A 24,077-nucleotide genomic window follows, 5' to 3' on the forward strand; every position below is an offset into this window, starting at 1 on the left:
ACACGCTGTTGATATCCCCTGCTCACCCCCTTGGTAGCTTGGCACGAGCAGACAGGCTTATCCCCAAGGCAATGTGTAAAGTATTCGTACCAACACTCACACTAACACAGTGAAACACCACAAAGGGACACTACAAAAGTTATTTATAAAAATGTAAATCTCTTTATCCGGTTTAGGCAGGATCAAAATTACATAACACCAACATACACTATAAAAAGTTGTTTTAAAAGCATAGGTTCTCTTGTGGAGTTCTTTGGAATGGTCTTGTAACAATAATTGTCCCAGCAACAGTAAAGGAACTTGTAGAGTCAGTAGGGCTATAGACTTGGTTTCCAATGCGGGGAAATCACTTTAAAACTGTGCTCCTACCAACCGGGCACTGGTGTGAAAGAACGCAGTCCTTCACGGATGTCCGTATGCCCTACTGTACTGGTAACCCAGAAAGCTGTACTTTGTGACATAACAGACGTCAGTATGCTCCGCTTGGTGGATTTTTCTCAATAAGATAGCCCCGCTGCACTTTATAAAAGCAAAGGGACGCTGTCCTTTAATGTGGTCCCCGCTGTACTGGTAACCACAGAGTATGCTGCTTCTCAGGTTTGCTTTCAATCATGGATGCCTCTGCGGTATGATAACCAACACTGCGCGTCCGCTCAGTCACAACAGCCCTCCCGTTCCCCACCCGCTCCTGGGCTCGCACAGACAGAACCACGGCCGGGAGCGTATTACCTGAGGCTGCTCTCGCAGGGATGGTTCTCTCCAGTCAATCCTCCGGTGGAAGCCCTTCTCATCCGGCGGTGACGCGCTGGTTGGGACGGGACTTCTTCCCAGCAGCTTTCCTGCTCTCTGTATCGTGACGTCAGCGCAGGCATCCTAGTTACCGTACAACCCTCTGGCTTTGCTTGCACTGCAACACGGCTTCTCTGCACCGCAAACTCGGCCCCAGGCAGTCGGCAGTAAATGCGGGCAAAGTGCTCTCTAGGCTCCCGGGCCGGCAGTGGGGATTCAAAGAGGACACACAGCAATCCTTGAGATCAGGGGCCGGTGGTGAGAGAATACCGGCCATCAGTGCTCTACACCTGTTCTGGGCCGCCGGCGGTGAGGCACGCAGCGCTATTGGTGCTTTTGGAGAGCGGGAAGGCGTGGGAGCCTGGCAGGCTTCACAGCGGCACCCGCGACGTCCTAGGGGGTACACAATTACCCCCAGAGACAGCAGCAGAGCACACTGCAGGGCGAATCACTGGAGTTCTTGGCAAAACTTTTGTATCCCTGTGTTTGTAACAGGAGGCCAGCTCTTTTCAGGCCCTTGGAGACAGGTACACCTCAGAGGGACAAAGCACACCGCACAGTTCCTCTTCAAGTAGGGGGACACAGCACACAACGGAAAATCCCTTAGTCCTTCCCAATATTTTTTTTTTTTTTTTTTTTTTTTTTGAAAACCTTTATTGAACAATGGAAGCTCACAAATACTGGCCTACAACCCCACGGGCTGGCCAGAAACAGAATGGTCAAATAACCAGCATACAAAAGAAGATCTGCACAGGATATAACATCAGGAGCACTGGTGAAGCAACAAAACAATCGAGCGTTCAGCAAGAGCAGGATAATAAAGGTTACGTTTTCTAGCGCGGGGAGGGGACCAAAGGAATAACGGGCCGTATATGAGAATACAAGGGAGGGACCGCGGCAAGCCGCCATTTTATAAACACAACGTAAGAAAATGAAGCCATATAATCAAATCTAGCAAAGGACAAAAACAGAATCAGATCATCAAACAGCGACAGTGGCAACAATCAATCGCGCTCACCCACCTCCGCCCCTACCCGAACAAAGAAGACGTGTTCAAAAAGCCCCAGCACGAAGACTATGCAATACGCACCCCAACGGAAAAAGGGCACCTCCATAAAGGAGGAAGGGAAGGAGGGAGAAAAGGACAACAAAAGGAACACCCGCCAGACCATGCACCCCCAGGGGGGAAAACAGGACAATAAAACCGGCATGCGATGGAACAGAAACACGATACCAGAATAGGCAGCGAACCACAATCAGCCACACACCGGAAGAAGGACAGAAAACCCCCGGGGGAGATACGAGGTGACAGAGTCCCGAAAAAGTGAATACACAAGAGCCATAGAACAAAAAGGGAAAATAAGGGGGGAAAAAGACCCCCCGACACAAACAGACCCCCCCCACCCACCCCTAAGCCCACCCTGCACCCCTGCAGAAGGCTACGGCCTACCCCCCCGCAGCGTGCCTGTCGCCCTAAGTAGAACCCGAAATTTAGTGGAGCAAGGAAAGTTAGAATTAAAAGACAAAAAAAGGGGGGGGGGGGAAGGAAGGGAAGGAAAGAAGGGAGTAAAGACATACCAACATACACACGGGGGAGGGCCAAAGACAGGAGTAAACGCACCCATCCACCCGCCCGGGTTGAAGGTCCAAGTCCTCGGGAAGCCAAAGAGTATCAGGCCAAAGTCCAGGAGCACTAACCAGTTACACAGAACCATATCAGGACACAAAGATCATCCAAACCGTTCATGAGCTACCGCATATAAGAGCCCGGTTTCATCAGCCCTGACCCTTTTTATCCAAAGCAGTAAGGGTCCGATCCAACGAGGACCCTGCCAGAAAGAACAGAAGGCAGGCAGCAGGAGAGTCCAACGGCAGTCCAAAAAAGTCACAGGAAGAAAAGCACGGAAGATCCAGGAAAATCACAGAATGTAGCAAACGATGCAGGCACAGTTTCAAGGATATATCCATAAAAACCGACCCATCCGGGCCGGCACAGGAGACGTCATCGGGCAGTGGTGATTGAGAGGGACCAGGAGAATCATGAAAGTCCGGCAAAACAAAATCCAGCTCCCGGGCCAAGGGCAGAGGAGGCAGCACAGGAGGAGAAGGCGCCGTCAGGTTGCGCACCTCCGGGGCGGCAGCCAGGGCAGAGGCCGCCAGGAGAGTACCAGCCACACCCCGCGATATCAATGCCTCATCCGGTCGCGGGGGCCCGGGAGGCCCGCAGTGAGGAACCGTCTCCAGAGCCAGGAGTGGCGCGGCCACCGAGAGCCGCCAGGATAGCAGGATGTTCAAGATCCCCTTAAGTGCAGGAAAACATTTACAGTATCCGACACCCGGGCCTTGCGGCGGGCCCCCAGTGCTCGTCCGGGCCCGGCCCAAACAATTGGGGTTGGTCGCCATCTTGAGAGCCCGCACAGGCCGCGCGGCCAACAACCTCCGCCGGGGCGGCAGTCAAGCAGAAGAAGTCCCGCCGACAGGCAGAAGAACACCCCGGACAGGAAGGGGGGCCACCAGAAGAAGGGGATTCGCCGGCCCCCCAATGTCGCCAGTCCCGTTCTCCTAGTCCGGGCGGCAAAGAACAAAATGGCCGGACCGGAGAACAAAGGGGGAGGAAGCTGAACACACGAGGAACCCCAATAATGAAGGGCAGCGGCACCATCCAAGGCTGCTGCCACACAGGAGTCTCTCAGCCAGGAACCTCCGGCTCACACGAACAGCGGCCCTCCAATCACCTCCAGCGCGCCCCGATTGGGGAAGCCCGCAGGCTGCATCCGGCCCAGGAGCCGGGACGAAGAACCAGGCCAGTCCGCTCTCGAGTCCCGGGAACGGTCGGGGGCACTGCACCGGACCCACAGCAGCCAGGACAACTGGAACAAGTGGTAAGTGCCTGCAGAGCGTCGGAATAGTACCACACAGCAAGGAGGGCTTCCCGGGGCAGGATAAATGCAGGATAAATGTGAAAAACACAGGCGGGCGAACGGAGCCGAGCTAAAGCGCGGCCATCTCGGTCGCGAGCTAGGCTCCTCCCCGAGTCCTTCCCAATATTAACAGCAACTGCAGGTCAGCTTCCAGACACTCAGCAATGGCAGCACTTTTCATCAGTTCCTTCTTGATCATGAAGTTTCCTGTCTAATTTTACTGGGGTCCCAGTTCTACTTGTATACCCCAAAAGTCTTTGATCTTGTGTGAGGGGTCCTAGACCCAGTCTAAACCAGTTCTGGGTGCACTCTGCCAGTACAACTCTTCTTACTTTGTGAGTGTGGGCTAGGGCCATCAGACGCACTGCAGAAGGTGGAGCCAGCATTGTGGCAGGCGGATTGGTGTCACTACATCGCGGTTTTTTACAACGCATTCCGTTACATCGGAATTTTTACAACGCAGGATCCATTACATCGGATGCCATTACAACGCATGGCATTACATAGCAGATGCTATTACAACGCATGGCATTACATCGTAAGTATAGGTAAGTATAAAAAATGTAATTAAGTTAATTTAATTAATTTAATTTAATTAATTGAATTAAAATACATTTTAAAATAGTAATTAATTTTATTTAATAAATTTAAATCTATTTATTTAAATTAATTTTAATAAAAATTGTAATTAATTGTATTTAATTAATATAATGAAATTAATGTAATTTAAATATTTTTTTAATTGTAATTAAATTAAATTAATTAAAATAATTTATTTAATTTAATTATTTTAATTAAGAAATGTAATTAATATAATATAATTAATTTAATTTAACCTAAAAACACCCCTGTACCCCAAAACCCAAACCCTACCCTGAAACCTAAAAACACCCCTGTACCCCAAAACCCAAACCCTGCCCTGAAACCTAAAAACACCCCTGTACCCCAAAACCCAAACCCTGCCCTGAAACCTAAAAACACCCCTGTACCCCAAAACCCAAACCCTGCCCTGAAACCTAAAAACATCCCTGTACCCCAAAACCCAAACCCTGCCCTGAAACCTAAAAACACCCCTGTACCCCAAAACCCAAACCCTGCCCTGAAACCTAAAAACACCCCTGTACCCCAAAACCCAAACCCTACCCTGAAACCTAAAAACACCCCTGTACCCCAAAACCCAAACCCTACCCTGAAACCTAAAAATACCCCTGTACACCTGTACTTATTTAAAAAATTACTTTAATTAATATAATAAATAATAAATTAATAATATTAAAAAACATAAATAAATATATTTAATTATAATTAATATTAATAAAATTTAAAAAAATTAAATACTTACCTATACTTACGATGTAATGCCATGCGTTGTAATAGCATCTGCTATGTAATGCCATGCGTTGTAATGGCATCCGATGTAATGGATCCTGCGTTGTAAAAGTTCCGTTGTAAAAGACTCCCGTTGTAAAAGTTGCGATGTAACGGTGCATCACCTGGCAGGCAGGCACAGCCCTATTGAGACCCAGGTGCTACTCCTCCCCACCACTCTACATGCAGATGGGGCTATTCAGCCTAGTGCTGACTCATCCAGCCTGCTGCAGTCACCCCCAGCCCCTGTCACTCACAAACCAGACAGTCAATACACAAACAGGAAGCGGCACACAGAAAGGTTGAACAGAAAAATAGCCACTTTCTAAAAGTGCTATTTTCAAACTTAGGATTTAAAAAACATCTTCACTAAATGATTTGTTATTAAATACTGAGTTCAGGGATACCAGATTTCATATGTCTATCTTGCCGTTATGGGGAGATATGCAGGTAAACATGTTACAAAGCATTCCCCATGTTATCCTATGGGCAAGATAGCCTTTTAATAGTGAAAAAACTAAATTGTCAGTATTTAACTATCAGGACATGTTACCCACACTAACACTAGTCATACCTTTCGAATACAATGCACCCTGGCCAGGGAGGTAACTTGAGCCTACTATAGGGGTGTCCAATGTGTAAGAAAAGTGTCAGGCCTGGCCAGTGTGTACACTGGCCAGGACAACATGGCAGTTCACAGACTGCACACAGGCACTGCGGTGGCAGGCCTGAGACACCATTTTAGGGCTAGTCTTGTGGGTGGCACAATCAGTGCTGCAGGCCCACAAGCAGCATTTGCCTTTCCCGCCCTGGCGCACATAGTGCACTTTACTAGAGACCTACTGGTAAAACAAATATGCCAATCATGAATAACCAGTCACAGTATTAATTTAACCAGGGGGCACTTGCACTTTGGCACTGATCAGCAGTGACAAAGTGCCCAAAGCATCTCAACCAGCAAAACGAAATCCATCACAGTTTCAAAAACGTAGGAGGTAGAGGCAAAAAGTCTGGGGCCACCACGGCAAGGATGCCAGGTCTAACAATACCCATCTGCAGGATAATGCATGCACAGCTGACAAGCAATTGACAGAGAAACTCCTGGGAATGGACAGCAGTAACAGATTTCCTGGACTACTCCTACTTTGCATAATGTAGTTATAATTATTTTATGCTAGGTGGAAAATCTGAATTAGTAAATCGAATGGAACTATGCATTTCCACACATGGAGGCATGCCCCTCTGCTCATTTTCATTTCTCACCCTCTAATAGTCCCTTAATACACAGGTTTGTGGGCATTCACTGCGTTTCCATGGCCATCCACCCCATCACCCTGTAACATTCCCATGTCTTCCTTTGTCCCTAAATGTATTACAATAGCTCACTGTTAACACACTTATACTGTTAGAGATATAATGAATTCTGATCCTGTGAATCACCATATGGAATAATGAAGCACAAACAGTGCTTCTTTGCCGATCTGTTTTATGCTTGGAAACATGTACATGAATAAATCACATTGCAATTCTAGTGTAAATGATTGTCAAACTGTTAAATTCACTAAGCTTGTACACATTTTCTACAGGCACCTTCACTGATAGTTTTATTGCCTGCCCCCTCCCGCACTCATTCATTCATACATTTACTTACTCATTCACTCACTCAAAATGAGGAATCTCATGGCCTGCTATTCTCAGGTAATGGCAACACATTCCACACAAAGACATACAAGTAAAGTCAAAACTGGCCTGAATGAATCTGACAACTGATCCTGAAACAGTGAAGAACTGAAGTGAAACAATGAAATCCCAGCAGTTGCTGGTCAGGAATGCTGTAACTTAACAATGTCAATATTGTGAAATGCATTTAATAGAGCAGCATTCCGATTTTTACTTGTGCTTCTGGAAAGAAAATCGCTCTGAATCATCTGGTATCCTTCCCACAACAATTTAGATATTTCATTATTAGTAGAAAACGATTAAACAATGGATATCGATGTATTTTATCCCTACCTATTAGATTTGTCAGCCATAGAGCCAGGTCCTCCTTCATTGGTAACAGATCAGCTTCATGTCTACAAGCCAGCCATTGGCTGTACTGATTCATGTCAGAGAGGCCGGGCCCACCTCGCACGGTGGGGCTAACTGGAGTGCACATCATCATGCACTTGTTGGTGTCTGTTAAAATAAAACAAATAAAAAAGTTTTCATTACTTCAGGCATAATCATACACAGTAATGTTTCCACAGGCAACAGTTTCAAACATAGGATATTGTCTGATGACAGCTCTACAAACATTACAAATGCACTGTCGTTTAATCCTCACTCATTTGACTGAAGCAGCAGTGTCGATGTGAATTTAAAAAAAAACATTAATGAGTATGGATTTCTAATTATCAGCATTATTTAGAAGATATTGTCAGGCTAGAGAGGGATGGTTAATGTATAAGTCCTAGTGCAAGATGTAGTTACAATCACAAGATAGTGTTTTGGGGGAGAAACATATTCTAGAGTTAAAATATTAAATGTGTGCCATTCTGCAATTGCAGCACAAGTATTATACCAGCACATGACTTTTAGGGCCAGATGTACGACGGAAAATTGCATGCTCAAACGGATTTATGACCCGTTTGTGCATGCAAAAAACCTGTGGGCCATGTACTTAAAGTATTTTGCGACTCGCAAATAATTTGCGACTTGCAAAATAGTGTTTTGCGGTTGCTTCTTAGGAAGGGGTGATCCCTTCCTAATAGCGACCCCATAGCCATGTAAGAATGTTTTGCGACCGCAACTGCGGTCGCAAAACACACACAGTTTACCACTCTCTTAAGGGTGGAAAAGCACCCGCAAACGGGAAGGGGACCCCTTTTTCCTTTGGGAATGAATGTGCAAATATTTTTTAAGAGCAGGCAATGGTCCCTGGTACCACTGCCTGCCCTTAAAAATTGACACAAAAACGTTTCATTTTTCTTTTTTGAAATGCATCCTGTTTTTCTTTAAGGAAGACAGGCTGCATTTAAAATAAACTGCTTTATTTAAAAACAGACCCAGACATGGATGTCTGCTGAGCCCAGAAGGTCACCATCCCGGGGAGGGCCAGCCATTCCCAATGGGGTCGCAAATTGCGAGTGACTCATGAATATTCATGAGGCATGCAATTTGCGACCCCATTGGGAATCGCAAACAGTGTCTCTGACACTGTTGTACCTGGCATTTAGCAACTCACAAACTGTGACTCGCAATTGAGTGCAATTTGCTAGTCACTAAATGCCCCGGTCATACATCTGGCCCTTAGAGTTTTGTATCCACCATTCAGTAGCTATTTCATTAACATTCTATCAATTGAAAAGTTATGCTCAGTCTTCACACTGAAGTGCACAATGACACTGATTCTGCCTATGCAGCATAAAATGGCAACCACTGTACAATATATAATTAGAAATCATATGTGGAAGTGTCAGACAATATATATAATCATATGTTATTTAGGATCCCGTGCATGTATGGTAATCAAATATACAATGTGCACTTGAACCACTATTAGTAGTTCTAGATAAGTGCAGTCACTCCCACACATGCACGTAAACACAAACACCCCGACATTGACATAAGGAGAAATGTTTACTTTCAAATATTATGACATGATCTGCATTAAGTAAATTTACCTATAGTTATAATCCTTAGCTATTTGTAGTGCAAGTGTAAGTGCTAATGAAGAACATCTAGCTAAACTTAATCAGACGTGATATGTGATTCTTCTGCACAGATTCAATAAAATACAAAAATATTCAACTTATTCGTTTGACATTAAATTTTCCAAGACAACAAGATTGAAATCAAATATACTTGCACTACTGTGACTTAGACATAATTTGATCACCTTGATTAACTATACAAGCACTGTTCCTTGTGCTTTGCATGTTTCTTCTAATATTTAGCCTTGAAAAAGTTCCTCACCAGAAGCTAAACATGCATGGCTGTTAACAAATTAGAAATGATTTTGCCGTAAGAAACCACCTCTACCAGCATCCAAATCAACACAATAAAATCACAATGAGGTCATGAGTGAGATTTGTAGTTGCAACGCTAAATGATATATGCACAATCGAAATAAATTGCATTTCATAAATTAAGAGTTCGACGATTTCTTTCAGTTAACTTACAGAGATCAAGGAACATAACTGAATAAATGCCTGATTTCACTGCGTTTCCATGAGCAACAGCAATTAATTTCTTCGTGGAGCAAACTTGACGAATTAATGTTAGTTGTAGAGATATGACAGATTTGTATTGATAAACGGTGCTTTGAGCTCACTTGTAAAGTGTTCACAAACATGCAACGTGCATTACTGAAAGTTGCTTAAGAAATATTGCCACACACCGAGTGCAGCTAACTGACCTTACCTCCACGCTGCTCCTCTCCAAAAAATAGTCTTTTTCACTTCTGATATAACAAAGTTAAACTTCTGCAACAATTCCAGAAACAGATACTGGCGATTCAACAGTACAACTCTTTGAACTCCCTCTCTTAAAAGTGACAAGTCATCTCAGATTCTCAGACTTATTGTGGAAGCAGAGAACTCTGCGCATATAGTTTACACTGCACCTAATGGCATATAACTGTTTCAACAAACTGCAGGGGGAATGCCAACCCCTTTTGCAGAGCAGAACAGTAAGGTTTTTATTCCTGTCTACAGTGGCCGCATTTATTTTTTCAGCCGCTCAGCATAGCACATTGGTTGTGTTTTGCCAGCAATGCAATTCAAACCACCATGCCCACAAGCAGTACACAGAATGACGGATTCAAGCACATTTCTGTAACTCTACAGAGTCTCTGTGATTGGTGCAATTGTTGCTGCCAGAGGTAGTATAATGTGTCACATCTTTGATAGTAGGTAGGCTTGGAAAAAAATAGGAGTGTTTAAAGTCAATTGTAATCTAATATCTTGTAATTGCATGAGCTATCTACATTTCCAAGAGAACTTAGATAAAATACGTACAGTGTATTTGAAATCCGATATATTACTGCAGTATCGAAATTAATTACTACCACACTGCTGTTACCATGGTGGGTAGGCAGTCACGAGCGAGGTTCTGCTAATTTGTTCCAGTACTACAATTCTCATTCGTTAGCCAGAAGCATTTTGAGAAAGATAACTTGCATTTGTGCTGCACACACTCATCATGGAAGTGTTCAGTTTGCTCCAGTAAGAGACAGCAGGTTTGTATCATTACCCTAAACAATAGTATTCATTATCAATACGAAAACCATAAAAGCCTTGGTGGTTCACCATCATTCAAACATGTGAACATGTAATCAAAAAGACAAATGAACCAGATGTTTCAGGCTAATGAGCCATGAGATCCTATCTCAAAATCAGCACTTGTAGCTCAATGTCCTCATTAGGAAAGTTAAAAAGTTGTACTATCTTTTACTACTTAAAAACGTGCTTGATAATAATGTACACTGATTGCATAGTGGTCATTAGGAAATATTGAACCCAGCTATCATGTGTAAAATGTTGAAAGCACATAGACAGTGCATATCACCGGCACATCGCCTTTTATGAACCTCTTTTAACGGTCTCATCCAGCAAATGCTATACACTGCGCCTTTGTTGTCACTGTGCATTTATTCATCATCTTCTGCATGATCTTAAACTTTGTGCATTGTACGCATTGGACGTTGTCAATATGTCCCAGCCCCTCTTCGAATAAAGGACTACCAATGTCCTTGCAGAACCGCAGGTGTGTGAAGGACCACAGCTGTGCTTTCTGGGGGCTTAGCCATCTTGGCAGGGTTCTGTAAGCAGCATTTAGCCATTTTGGTGCAGATTTACAAGCCCCTTGCGCCACTTTTACGTCACTTTTCCCATGTTTAAAGTGACGCAAAAGTGGCGCAAGGGGGTTGTAAATCTGCCCCTTTGTTTCTAATGGTTACAAAGTACAACATTCTATTGGGCAGCAGATTTTTCAGCACCTGATGCCCAGAATTTAAGCACTGCTCCTATTTAAGGATAGACAGCCATGATGACTAAATTAGCAGGTGTGTGCTTACGCTTGTCCTACCATATACAGAGTCTAACAGACGGTATGCAACGTTTACCACGCAATTTTTACAACGCACTACCATTACAACAAAACTTTTACAACGCAAAAACTTTTACAACGCATACCTTTACAACGCATGTTTTTACAACGCAGATACCTTTACAACGCATACCATTACAACGTAAGTATTGGTAAGTATATCATTATTTTTAAAATGTTATATGTTTGGCTTTTTGGGTAAAGGGGTATTTTTAGGGTTCAGGGTCAGTTTTCAGTTTTTGGGTAAAGGGGTATTTTTAGGGTTCAGGGTCAGTTTTCAGTTTTTGGGTAAAGGGGTATTTTTAGGGTTCAAGGTCAGTTTTCAGTTTTTGGGTAAAGGGGTATTTTTAGGGTTCAGGGTCAGTTTTCAGTTTTTGGATAAAGGGGTATTTTTAGGGTTCAGGGTCAGTTTTTAGTTTTTGGGTGAAGGGGTATTTTTAGGGTCCAGGGTCAGTTTTTAGTTTTTGGGTAAAGGGGTATTTTTAGGGTTCAGGGTCAGTTTTTAGTTTTTGGGTAAAGGGGTATTTTTAGGGTTCAGGGTCAGTTTTTAGTTTTTGGGTAAAGGGGTATTTTTAGGGTTCAGGGTCAGTTTTGGGATTTTGGGGTACAGGGGTATTTTTTATAAATAAAATAAAATTACATTTAAATTAAATTAATTAAATACAATTAAATTATATTACAATATTTTTAATTAATTTAAATTAAAAAAATTATTATATACTTACCAATACTTACGTTGTAATGGTATGCGTTGTAAAGGTATATGCGTTGTAAAATCTTGCGTTGTAAAGGTATGCGTTGTAAACGTTTTTGCGTTGTAAAAGTTTTGTTGTAATGGTATGCGTGGTAAAAGTATGCGTTGTAACGTCATACATCCCTAACAGACTAGAGAGGTTATTAAGATCCTAATGCATAGCTTCCACCCTTCTTATGGAGGACAAGAAGGTTATTTTCAGTATTTTGAGTTAGTTTTTGGAGCTGTCTCACGATTTGTGCCTACTTGGTGGAGCTACACCGCCCTGGGTGCATCCAGATTGCGGAAGAAGTCCTGAAGGAAGAACAGTTGGCCAGCCATTGGCGTGATTTCTAAGCCTCATATGGAATACTTTTTTTTGTTTTACTGAAGCAAACTCCCAATACAGGAGTTTATTTTACTAAAACAAAAAAATGTTCAGAAAGCTTTCTCCCTTCATATGTGTGCACTGTGAACAAATTTGATTTGGTGTATGTAAACCTCTCGTTCTTTAACCTCAACACCGCACTCATGATCGGATATCTTACTAGGACCATAGATGTTCTACCTCTTTTGAATGACACAAAATACATTTCCAGGAGGATGATCCAAAAATGATCAGGTGTCTTTCCAGGACTACAATCATGCACAAATATGGGCCGACTGCAAGAGGAGGGTTCCATCTGGTGAACAGTAAAATTAAATAGTATGAGGCAAATGTTAGAGAAGGAGAGATAACGTGGAGAGAGAGTGACACACTCGAGGAATAACCTCATGCATCGATCACCTCATGAACTATCCCCATTGAAAAGTCTACTCTGTGCTAATAGCCTGGTTTAGACTTTGGCAGATGGGTCACTCTGTCACAAACGTGATGAATATCCCATCCAGTAGCGGCTCATAGTGGGAGTGTTGTGGGGCGGTAGGGCAGGGGAGGGGCAGGGTTGAGGTGTAGTAAACTCCGGCATACCACCGACTGAGGTAAGTACATAAATCTATATATATAAAAACAAATGTATGTCTCTCTGTCTGTCTGTTTGTCCTTTATGCATTACTACACCATTCATCCGATCGCCATGAAACTTTGGGAAGTTGTTGAGTACACTCCCGTGAAGGTTTCTGACATAAATTGTCTTTAAATATTGGCCCCCCAGGGCCCTCATAATCTTTTGGATACTGAATTTTTCCATTTACGGAATACAAGGCGAAGCGACAACGTATAAGTCCATCTATACTGTGATGAATCAAGATGAAGTTGTCAATTACCCAACGGAATTCTTGAATTCACTGGATTTGCCAGGTATGCCACCGCACATTTTAACATTGAAAATTGGTGTTGCGATCATTCTTCTCCGAAACATCAATCCACCACGACTTTGCAACGGTACAAGACTTTCGGTGAAAAAGATGATGAACAATGTCATCGAAGATACAATTTTGAATGGGAAATTCAAGGGGGAATATGTACTGTTGCCACGTATTCCAACTGTGATGAATCAAGACGAAGTTGTCAATTACCCAATGGAATTCTTGAATTCACTGGATTTGCCAGGTATGCCACCGCACATTTTAACATTGAAAATTGGCGTGCTCATCATTCTTCTCCGAAACATCAATCCACCACGACTTTGCAACGGTACAAGACTTTCGGTGAAAAAGATGATGAACAATGTCATCGAAGCTACAATTTTGAATGGGAAATTCAAGGGGGAAGATGTACTGTTGCTACGTATTCCAATGATCCCAACAGATATGCCTTTTGAATTCAAACGTTTACAGTTTCCGGTGCAATTCGCTTTTGCAATGACCATCAACAAAGCACAAGGACAATCGCTGCAAGTGTGTGGACTAAATTTGGAGAATCCATGCTTCTCACATGGACAACTGAATGTGGCCAGCTCACGCGAAGGAAAACCTTCTGATTTATTTGTGTACGCACCAGACGGAAAAATAAAACATATCGTGTATACACAGCACTTGAATAAATAAATAGAATTAAAACAACACTTTGAAATGTTTTTCATATTAAAATGAATAAATTTCAATAAAAATGACACAATGTAAATTGAATGTAATCATAACGAGTTTCATTGAATTTCCTTACTTATGATATCACCGCAACACGCGACGGGTAAGCTAGTAAATAAATAAAACAAATTACATTACGTTTGCTGCAACGCAAATGACATTGCAGCACGCGCAATGTAATTTTGTTTTATTTACTTAATAATGTACTTACCTCCGGTCGGCCATATGCCGCAGTTTACTACCCCCTACCCTGCCCCTCCCAGGCCCCACCCCACTGCCCCACAACACTCCCACTACGAGCCGTTACTGATCCCATCTTATGTATTAAAAAGTGCTTATGTCCAATGGCACTTGCAATTTGGCAGATGGGATATATATGTTGTGTTTGTCACAGAGGAACCCACCAGGCAAACTGTAAATCAGACCCAAAGATTGAAAACATTTGGACAACATATGGTAAAAGGAAAATACAAGATGTAATGCTTGACTATAAACTGGTGTTTGGAAATTGGCTTAGGAGTGTGACCTGTATTTTTGTCCCAACTTTCATTTTACGTTGCTCAGTAAGAAATATCTTTTAACAGACTGCTCGCACTTATTATGGCATGGCACTGACAAGTCCTGCAACTTTAACTGGAGTATATATATTTTTAGTTATAAAAGCATAGTAGAGAAAATCCACCATGCGTGTGGCAAGAAACCTCTACCACAGTATCTGCTTTTTTTAAGTTGGCAGAAAAGCGATAGACTAAACCCAGATCTGTTGACTGCGATGTGAATGTTTGCATTGTTTTAAGTAGGTCAGCAAAAACAACTGTGAAATCCTACTACATTGGCCCCAAACCAATTTTATACTGGGACAGCTACACCATGGTTTACTCTGGTAATGCACAATAATAGGTGCATTTTACAGGAAAATGAATGATGATGATTTAGTATTAGGTGAAATTGACCCATTTGAAAGATAAAAGTACATTGATTTCTAATCCCTAAAATAGATTTGATTGGTTGATGATCTATTTTTCTAGATTACATCTTGGAAATGTTTAAAATTACTACTGTAAACCACCTACCAAATACCACATTATACTGACTGAGAAGGTAGCTATGAATTTTTTTTTATTTCTAATTTGTTATAAGTGGTCCTGTGAGCAGGACCACTGTACAATTGCAGAAGGTACAGATTTGGAAAGTAGCAGTTAACTCTATATTTATCTGACCTACTTCTGAAACAGACCGTTTGATGTTACATAAACTTCTTCTTAGCAGGCTCTGCAGCAGGAAGCATTTGTACCGTCGAAAATGCATTGCAACATTTGATAGAAAAGTGTTATCAAAAGCAAACTTCCTTGAATTTAACTTTTGTACCATATTAACTCTGTCTTTTCTACCGTTTGCTGTTGATTTACGTTGATGCCCAATGTCCCCTATGATAATACTCAAGACCATTAACATATAACAATTTGACAAATTGTTCTTTATTCAATTTTCACGTGTATTCTGTTACAATAATTTTTTTTCTGAACTGGTTTGAACCTGTTTGTCTTTATTCATACAAACATGTTAGTTTCAGAATTAATTGTGGTTACTCCCCGGCCTTACCTATAAATCAGGTATGAGCTACGGCCACATTGCTTAATAGTTTGACAAGGATACATTATCGAGAAATGTCAGTTATATCTGTGAATCCTCAATTGAAGAGGTGTCATATTAGCTTAGTCAAAGCACATTCTACCACGTTCGGATGTCTCAAAGCATAGTGGTAAATTTATGTTTACTTTCCATTGGGTTCAAAAGCATCCCTCAGAAAAGTCTTAAATGAGAAATATCCTTAGTCATACTATGCAGTGATGTGCATTCGACAAGAGAATATATATAGAATTTTTCTTTTGCAAAAAAGGGTGCTTGCACACCTCAGGGAAAGTAATCATAAAATTTGCCATTCTGCTTTGTGGTGTTGAAAGATAGTGGTTTCTACTCTTCCCTGGATCCCAGGGAATGCCCAGGTAATCTCTGAGGTGTGCCTGAGGCCTTGGAAGGAGCGACAGATGACTATCATTATCTCTAAGCTGGCAGACTCCACTAGCAGACCACTACCACTAATTGTATTCCATATATTGTAATATGATTGGTGCTATTCCTGCCTCCACCTCAATTAATTGGTAGCTGGGTGTCTGTTGATGAAACTTTGCTACAGGCAAGCACTGCCTTCCTCTGGAATGTGAAAATCAGGGCATTAATGGTGTTTGAATACTGCAGCACCAGTGATAGCCTTGAAGTGGATATTTATAAATATTTGACCTTTCTAAATTATGTTAGTAATCAATATGAATAAACCTGTTGGGCCTGGCCCCTTTTGCAGAGTCACCCCCAAATTGTTGCCTTTTATTGCTGAAACTGTTTTGCTGACATTATGATTCTATGCACTTTTTCCCTGCTAATCAGTGGTAAAGTGCTTGTGCTCTCTCCCTAAAACAAGGTTCAATTCAATTTAAAATATCTTTATTCGAATATAGAATATCCATAAAATTACAATAAATAGAAGAAAAACAATCCGTACATAATGACATATTAAGGCAAAGAGGTACAGTTCGTTTATAACAATGACTAAAATGGACCACAATTTACGGGATATATCATATTTTCAAAATCAATAGGGTGCGTTTATCAACATTACAATGATGATATGCAGTTCTGACGACCTTCATTGAGTACCCATTGATCTGCGTGACCGTACAGCTGACTTCAGGAATGAACCAACGAGGAAAATTAATTAATCTTCCTCTAGTTGAAACACTTCCGTGTAGGCTGCCCTGAAGTTGAAAATGGTGCTTTTGGTAAAATAGGGTATCAAAAAGCCTTTTGTAAATTTAGAATAAAAACTACAAAAAAAAAAAAATGCAGCATTGTTTGATTACTATGTGCGTTGCATGGCCAGGGCTGTGCATCAAGATCAGCAATGTAGCCCAGGTTAAACAAGGTTAAATTGACATATACCAAATTGGTACATTTGATTTACTTATAGGTCCCTAGTAAAGGGGATTCCATGTAATAACGGTCAATAAATGTAATGCTACTTGTGGGTTTTTAGCATTCATTGAGCTAGCCACTAAGGTATTACTCTACAACAGGTCTCAGACCGCCTACCACTGCAGCCAGTAGCGCAGTTCTACACTGCTATTTCGACGTGGCTGAATGGGGGTCCTGGGGGGGGGCGGCCGACCAAAGGGAGGCCTGCCCCGCCCGGGGGAATTTGGGGCCGGGGAAAGGGGGGGGGGTGGAGCTGGCGCCGCCCGGGGATAGGTTTTTAGGTTTCTAGTAGCTTTTGGGCTGGGGCGGGGTTTGTTTGGGCTCCTTTTGGGCTGGGCTTGTTAGCCGGCCGGGCACGAGGCAGAGACACCATTTTAAGCGTGGTGTCTCGGCCGGCGGGCGGGGGTGGCGGTTGGACAATTTTTCGGATGGACAATTTTTTTCTCAAATCACCCATTGTCACGAACGGCACGAGTGGATAGACGGCGGAAGGATGGACTTACTGATGGTGCGGAGATACAATGGGACGTTGGCCGAGGCAGGAGGTATGCTGGACCCATCGCGGGATGTAGGTGGAGCTCGGGAGAGCAGCATGCGGCTCCACGCGGCCGAGCGGATGGGCCGGCTCTGCCTGGTGCGGGCGGTCGAGCTCCCACGTGGGACTAGGTGAGTCCCAGCTGCCCCTACCCGAAGGGTCACTACGGCCACCGGGGTTTTCGTTTTGGGGGCAGGGGAGTAGAGACGCTTGTTCTGGTGCCTGAGTGTCTAGCTGCACGCTTGTCACTTTTTCTTCTTGGGCACTTTTTACTACCTCCTGTAATTTTGGTTGCTCGAAACTTTTACTACCTCGTGTATTTTGTTTGCTCACAATTGTCGCTGCTCTCTTTACTACCTCATGGACTTTTGGTTGCTCACAATATTTACTGCCTCATGTATTTTGTTTGCTCACAATTGTCACTATTACCTTATGTGACGTGACGTATGCTGTGTAATGTGTTCTTTTGTAATGTTTCTCATTATGTTTCATTTATGTTCCTGTTGTGAGGGGGTAGAGACGCTTGTTCTAGTGCCTGGGTGTCTAGCACTTATTGCAGTATAGTACCTAGATTTATACTTTGTCACTTTTGCTGCCTCATGTAATTTTGGTTGCTCGGAAATTTTGCTGCCTCGTGTATTTTGTTTGCTCACAATTGTCACTGTTATCTTTCCTACCTCATGGACTTTTGGTGCTCACAATATTTACTGCCTCAGGTATTTTGTTTGCTCACAATTGTCACTCTTAACGTGACGTATGCTGTGTAATGTGTTCTTTTGTAAGGTTTCTCATTATGTTTCAGTTCTGTTCCTGTTGTGAGGCGCTCTGGCGCCTTCGGGTGGAGTCCGCGCTATATGGAAAGGCATGGGTGAATTAATACATAAATAAATACTTCTTGGGGGGGGGTGGATAGTTTAGGAGTGTACGCGGGGGGTATGGACTTGTTTTCTCTTGTAACTGCGCGCTTGTCCTTTTCCTCTGGGGCACCCTTACTACCTCATGTAATTTTGGTTGCTCGAAAATTTTACTACCTCGTTTATTTTGTTTGCTCACAATTGTCACTGTTATCTTTCCTCCCTCATGGAGTTTTGGTTCCTCACGGTCTTTGCTGCCTCAGGTGTTTTGTTTGCCCACGATTGTCGCCGCTGCCTTGTGTAGCGTGACGTGTGCTGTGTAATGTGTTCTTTTGTGAGGTTTCTCGGTGGGTTTCATTTCTGTTCCTGTTGTGGGGCGTTCTGGCGCCTTCGGCTGGAGTCCGCGCTCTATGGAAAGGCATAGGTAAATTAATACATAAATAAATACTCCTTGGGGGGGTGGGAAGGTTTTGCTGACATGTGCGTTACTACAGCGCATGTGCAGATTCCTACAGCGCATGGTGGGTAAATAGGTGGCAGTGCGTGTAGTGCCGCTGGGCTGTCAGCCCGCTCTGTGGGTGCGGGGTGTGCCGGCCACGTGTCAAAGGGGGAAGAGCGGCGCTCCGCTGCCACGGGCACACGTTTTCGCGCTCTTGGACACGCCACTGTCCTAACGATGCCTGCCGGGGGGCGCGTTGAAAGACTACCCACGACTCCGGCTATGCATTACCTGCGAGGTGTGGTTGAGGCGTGCTGATACATGCCTCGAGGAACCTTTTCTTCACGGAAATAGTCTTTTTTGTTAGACTTTTCACCCGGCTCGACCGCATTTCAGGTCGACGGTTGCGTATACGATCTGAGTTACCTTGGCGGAAGACAGGCGGCAGTACAGCACGACCGCACAGTTCAGGATATTAAAAACTCAGTTTTATTCCATTTTCTGTGCACCTTCTGTAGACTAAACGACGAGCGCCTTCCTTTCTGAGCACAGCCCAAGCACAATGCACTTACCATGGCTTCAGGTCGGTGTATAATCCATGGCGACACGCAGAAGGATTAGGGCGGAGATGGAGAAATCAAAATAAATAAACTTAAATAAATAAATAAAGGAATAAATAAAAAATAAAAAAAATCTGAGGACGCGTTATTATGGAATTGAATCCGTCGATTGTGGTCCATATGGACGCTATACCCCATTGCCAGTGTGCTAGTGTTTTCAGCGCGGTTATCGTCTCTGACATTATGGGCGGGCTGCAAGGGTGCAAAGGTGGGGCGGCCACGCCATGTCTATGTTTCGGCCCCGACAGCGGGCTGTGTTTTTCTGCCGCGCCCTGTTCTTTATGCATTTCGCGCGGTCACGCACAGTTAAATCAAGCACAAGCCCGAAGCGGGTACCGAGAAGGGTCCCTGTCGGGCTCGGCACTTTCGGCCTTGCTCTCTGAATGGAAAGAAATCTTACCCCTGCAGCAGTACGCTGTTTAGACGTCACTTTTATTTGCTTCCAGTTATGTAGGGTGACACTCGAAGTGCCTTCCCTGGGTATCAACAAAGGCATATTAATTTAATTATGGTAGGCTCTGGCGATTAATTGAATTGCTCAGGAACACTGTACCTTGCGCTGATGCTGAGACTCCGACCTGCTTCCTGAGCTCCAAAGTAGGTAGCTCGCTAGCCATTACGCCACACCACTCGCACAAGTGGGTGAGGGTCTGGGGAGGTTCGGGGGTCGTATGTAGGGACACGGGGGGCGTTTATAGGGGAGTCGTTCGGGCCTCATTCGGGCTCCGGTGCAGCTTTGTCTGTGACCTGGGGTTCTGAAGAGGGTGGAGTCTACCCGGCTCGCAGGGTAGGGGGGTTTCTGTCAGAGCATACTCGATCCTTTCTTGCCGTTATGGTGAACATGGGGCGTTTTTTAGGTGCTGACTACTGTTGGGTTGTCGGCCTAGGTGCAGGTTTGGGGGGTTGGAGCTGACGGTACGGGCGTTAGGTGAGAGGTACGTTCTTTGTAGTGGGCTTTTTCCTGGTGGACAGGCTCTGGGGGGTGACGCACTGTGTGGAGGACTTCTCCCTGGGCGCCAGAGAGGACGCACGGTCCCTGTCGGTGTGGTCATTCTCCGTAGTGAGCTCGAATCCATGGTCAGGGAGCACGCCCGCCGGAGGACAGGGGGGTCGCAACGCGCGGTGGGGTCTGACGCGGAACGGTGACGCAGCCATGTGGGGGGCAGCGGGGTATGGTGACGGGGGTGTTGGGGGGCACTGCGGCAGGGGTTTTTTCCTGGCGGACGGGCCCCGGTGTGGGACGCACCATCCGGAGGGTTTCTCTCTGGTGGGACGGCCGGTTTCGGCGGACTGCCTGCAGGCGCCGGGCGGCTTCCCAGGCCTTGTGTTGACAGGGGGGGGCCCTGGGCGCCAGAGAGAGGGCACGGCCCCGGTTCAGTGCGGTCATACTTCGTAGGGAGCTCGATTCCGCGACCTGGAAGCACGCCCCGGGGGTGACGTTGACTGAGGGCATGGCCCTATACATTTAGTGATTGAGGGCATGGCCCTATACATTTAGTGACGGAGGGCATGGCCCTAGGCATTGGTGACGGAGGGCATGGCCCTAGGCATTGGTGACGAGGGCATGGCCCTAGGCATTCTTGACGAGGGCATGGCCCTCTGCGTTGGTGACAGGGCATGGCCCTATGCATTGGTGACAGGGCATGGCCCTATGCATTGGTGACGAGGGCATAGCCCTACGAATTAGGAATGGAGGGCATGGCCCTCTACGTTGGTGACAGAGGGCATGGCCCTATACATTGGTGACGGAGGGCATGGCCCTATACGCTGGTGACGGAGGGCATGGCCCTATACATTGGTGACGGAGGGCATGGCCCTATACCTTGGTGACGGAGGGCATGGCCCTGTACGTGGTGACGGAGGGCATGGCCCTATACGTGGTGACGGAGGGCATGGCCCTATACATTGGGACGGAGGACATGGCCCTATGGTTAGGGGGGAGGACCTGCCGGCTGTACGATGGCATTGACCTGACAGCACTGTGTTCGAAAGGGGGTCCGCGGCACGCCATATGGTTCGGGGTGTGGTCCTGCCGGCTGTTACATGCGGTACGTCCCGGGTTTAAGCGATGGGGAGTCCTAGGGGGGGTCGAGGCCCGTTAGCACGTCCCTCGAGTGGCGGTTCTTCCTAAAATATGGGGGAAGAGTAGGAGAACTGTTTGGATTATCGGGGGGTAGGTCAAGCACAAGAAAGTATTTAGCCGGTGGAGAGTCAAATTGACGTTATGCTAATTGTTACTGTTTGTGGATTGTGGGAATCAGTTAGGGGAGGGGGTGGGGGTGAGTCAGGAAATTACATATTTATGAGGTTTAGATTGTGCGGCGCAGGCCAAGGATGTTATTGTATAGGATGCACCTGCTTCCAATAAAGCGGCCTTTATCACACCTACATTGAGTCTCGGGTCGGTGCTTTCTTTCCCCCCCCTCCCTTTCCCCAATGGGCCCCAATAAACCTTTTTATGAATGATGATGGGTAGGACTACGCACTTCTATCTATGTGTAAACCAATGGTAACCAATGTACTCTGTTTAAATTATTTGAGTGTGCTGGGTGGGAAAGAGGAAGCCAGCCCTTGTTTGTCAACTAGATTACTGATGCAAGTGTAAACATTCACTTGCCCCTGCCCGCTCCGCTAGGGCTAGTTATTTCCAACACCCTGTTCTGTAGTTTGTCAGTCGGCAATAATTAATTGTATAGCACACTATATTGATTCAGGATCTCGTCAAGGTGGCCACCACGGTAGTCAGAGAAGGTTTGGCACATTTTATGTAATACCGTCGTCTATGTTTACCTCCTGCACAGTTTGAAACAGCATCCAGTTCCAGGATAGTTACTCTTCCAGTTCCGGCTTACATGGAGTACGCAGTTTTCCCTGTTTGAATCTCGAGGTAAGATTGTGACCACGGTCTGTGTGAAGGAATTGTGACCGGCGCAGCGTAGCAGGTGATTCATGGTGTAATATTCTTTTCCACAGTACATGGAGCTCGGTACTGATGACGTGTGTAATAATACGGTATTGTACATTTGGCCAACGTCTATGCTTCCAGGTAAATAATTGATTTCAGCATCGTTATGGTATACTGTTTAATCACGCATTGAGGCAGTATTTTTGTAAGCACTCATTTCATGTGTTTAGGTTTTTGCCGCGCAGACAGAGGTTCGGTGTGCTTTGGGCACCCTATTAAGCGTTAAACCATTGTTGACGTTAAGTTTTCTGTGTTTTGTCCGTCTTTTTTATTTTCTGGTTTGATCAAGGTTGTGGGTGTCTCTCGCAGCACGCATTTAGGACTGTGCACTTTGGTGAAGGTTGATTCACGATCACCATTATTCAGTACTAGTGAACATCACATTGCATTATTCTTTACATGATCACTCTGGCACTAGGCTCATGCCAACGGCAGTTCTGCCTCATTATTGCAGTTAAAATTTGGCAATCAAATGAGTTTCATTTCCTCCTTGTATGTCTAAACAATGGCATTTATGTTTTATTTACAGTTACCCTGACGAAGGGATAAGGTTATCCCAAAATGCATTGAGAAACGTCTACAGAAATTATTGTTTTTGTAGGAACATTGTATATAGGACATCTGTAAAGAATTTATGTTATGGTTTGTACATTCTACAGTGACATGATTACTGAAAAGGATCCGTAATAAACACGTAAAATGCATTGAGACAATGTGAAAATAATATTTTTTGATAATTCATATCTTTATATCAGCAAAACTGTGGAAAAGTTTTTTACAAAATTGGAGCAAATAGTTCTTTGAACCCCCAGCAGAGCGGGCAGAGGCAAGTGAATGTGTAAACCTGCATAAGTAATCAAGTGAATAAACCTTTTGCCAGACTAAACTTATTTTTTTAATACTTATATGTCACCTCTAAGGTAGACTCTCAAAGCTTACAGGACAGGGTGCACTGCATTTAAAAAGCAGTGCATGTGTATTTAAGTTTTACATGTCCTGGCAGTGAAGAACTCCTAATGTCAATTTTTTATGTTGTAAGGCATATCTCTCCCATTGACTAACACTAGGTTATACTATTATATTTAACAATTGCAAACTTTGAATTTGGAGCGGATAGAGATATGCTGTTTACACACAAATTAATATTATTTTAAAATCCTCTTTGATGGTAAAGTCAGAGGGTATACACCTGTTACAACGCATTTTTTACTCCGCACTACCATTACAACGCGACTTTTACTCCGCATACCATTACAACGCATTGCGCTGGGGGGCGCTCTAGGATAGGGAATACGTATAATTTACTATCCAACACCTTCCCTAGGGTCCACGGGGACTGGAGTTAGAATAGTAAATTATACTTACCACTATCCAGCACCTCTAAGCGCTATGCGTTGTAACGGTATGCGGTGTAAAAGTCGCGTTGTAACGGTCTGCGGAGTAAAAGTATGCGTTGTAACGTCATACATCCAGTCAGAGTGAAGGTCACAATTCTGAAAATGACACATTTAGAAAGTTGTCATTGTCTTGTCCCAACCCTCTGTGCCTTCAGCCAGTGTCCTGGGTTGGACATGCTCACCTTTATCCCAGGCTACCCATAGTGACTCCATTGGTCAGTTGGCTGACCTCCTGTGTGAGCCTCAGGGGCACTCCAAGCTTCAGTTGCCTCCCTGACCTACTGCAAATGACTCTGACTAGACATGAA

At 44.3% G+C, this 24,077-nt stretch overlaps 1 protein-coding gene across 1 annotated transcript in view; it reads right to left on the bottom strand.

The window, feature by feature from the left end:
• Nucleotides 1-24,077, bottom strand: part of GAS2 (growth arrest specific 2) — a 766,676-nt gene that overhangs the window by 623,580 nt on the left and 119,019 nt on the right. Inside the window, exon 2 of the mRNA XM_078684661.1 lies at nt 7,092-7,256. Coding sequence (XP_078540787.1) covers nt 7,092-7,242 — 151 coding nt within the window. The 5' untranslated portion in view covers nt 7,243-7,256. The remainder of the gene's footprint in view (nt 1-7,091; nt 7,257-24,077) is intronic.

This window comes from Lissotriton helveticus, chromosome 3_2, assembly GCF_964261635.1.
Source record: "Lissotriton helveticus chromosome 3_2, aLisHel1.1, whole genome shotgun sequence".
In the NCBI taxonomy this organism is placed as follows: Eukaryota; Metazoa; Chordata; class Amphibia; order Caudata; family Salamandridae; genus Lissotriton; species Lissotriton helveticus.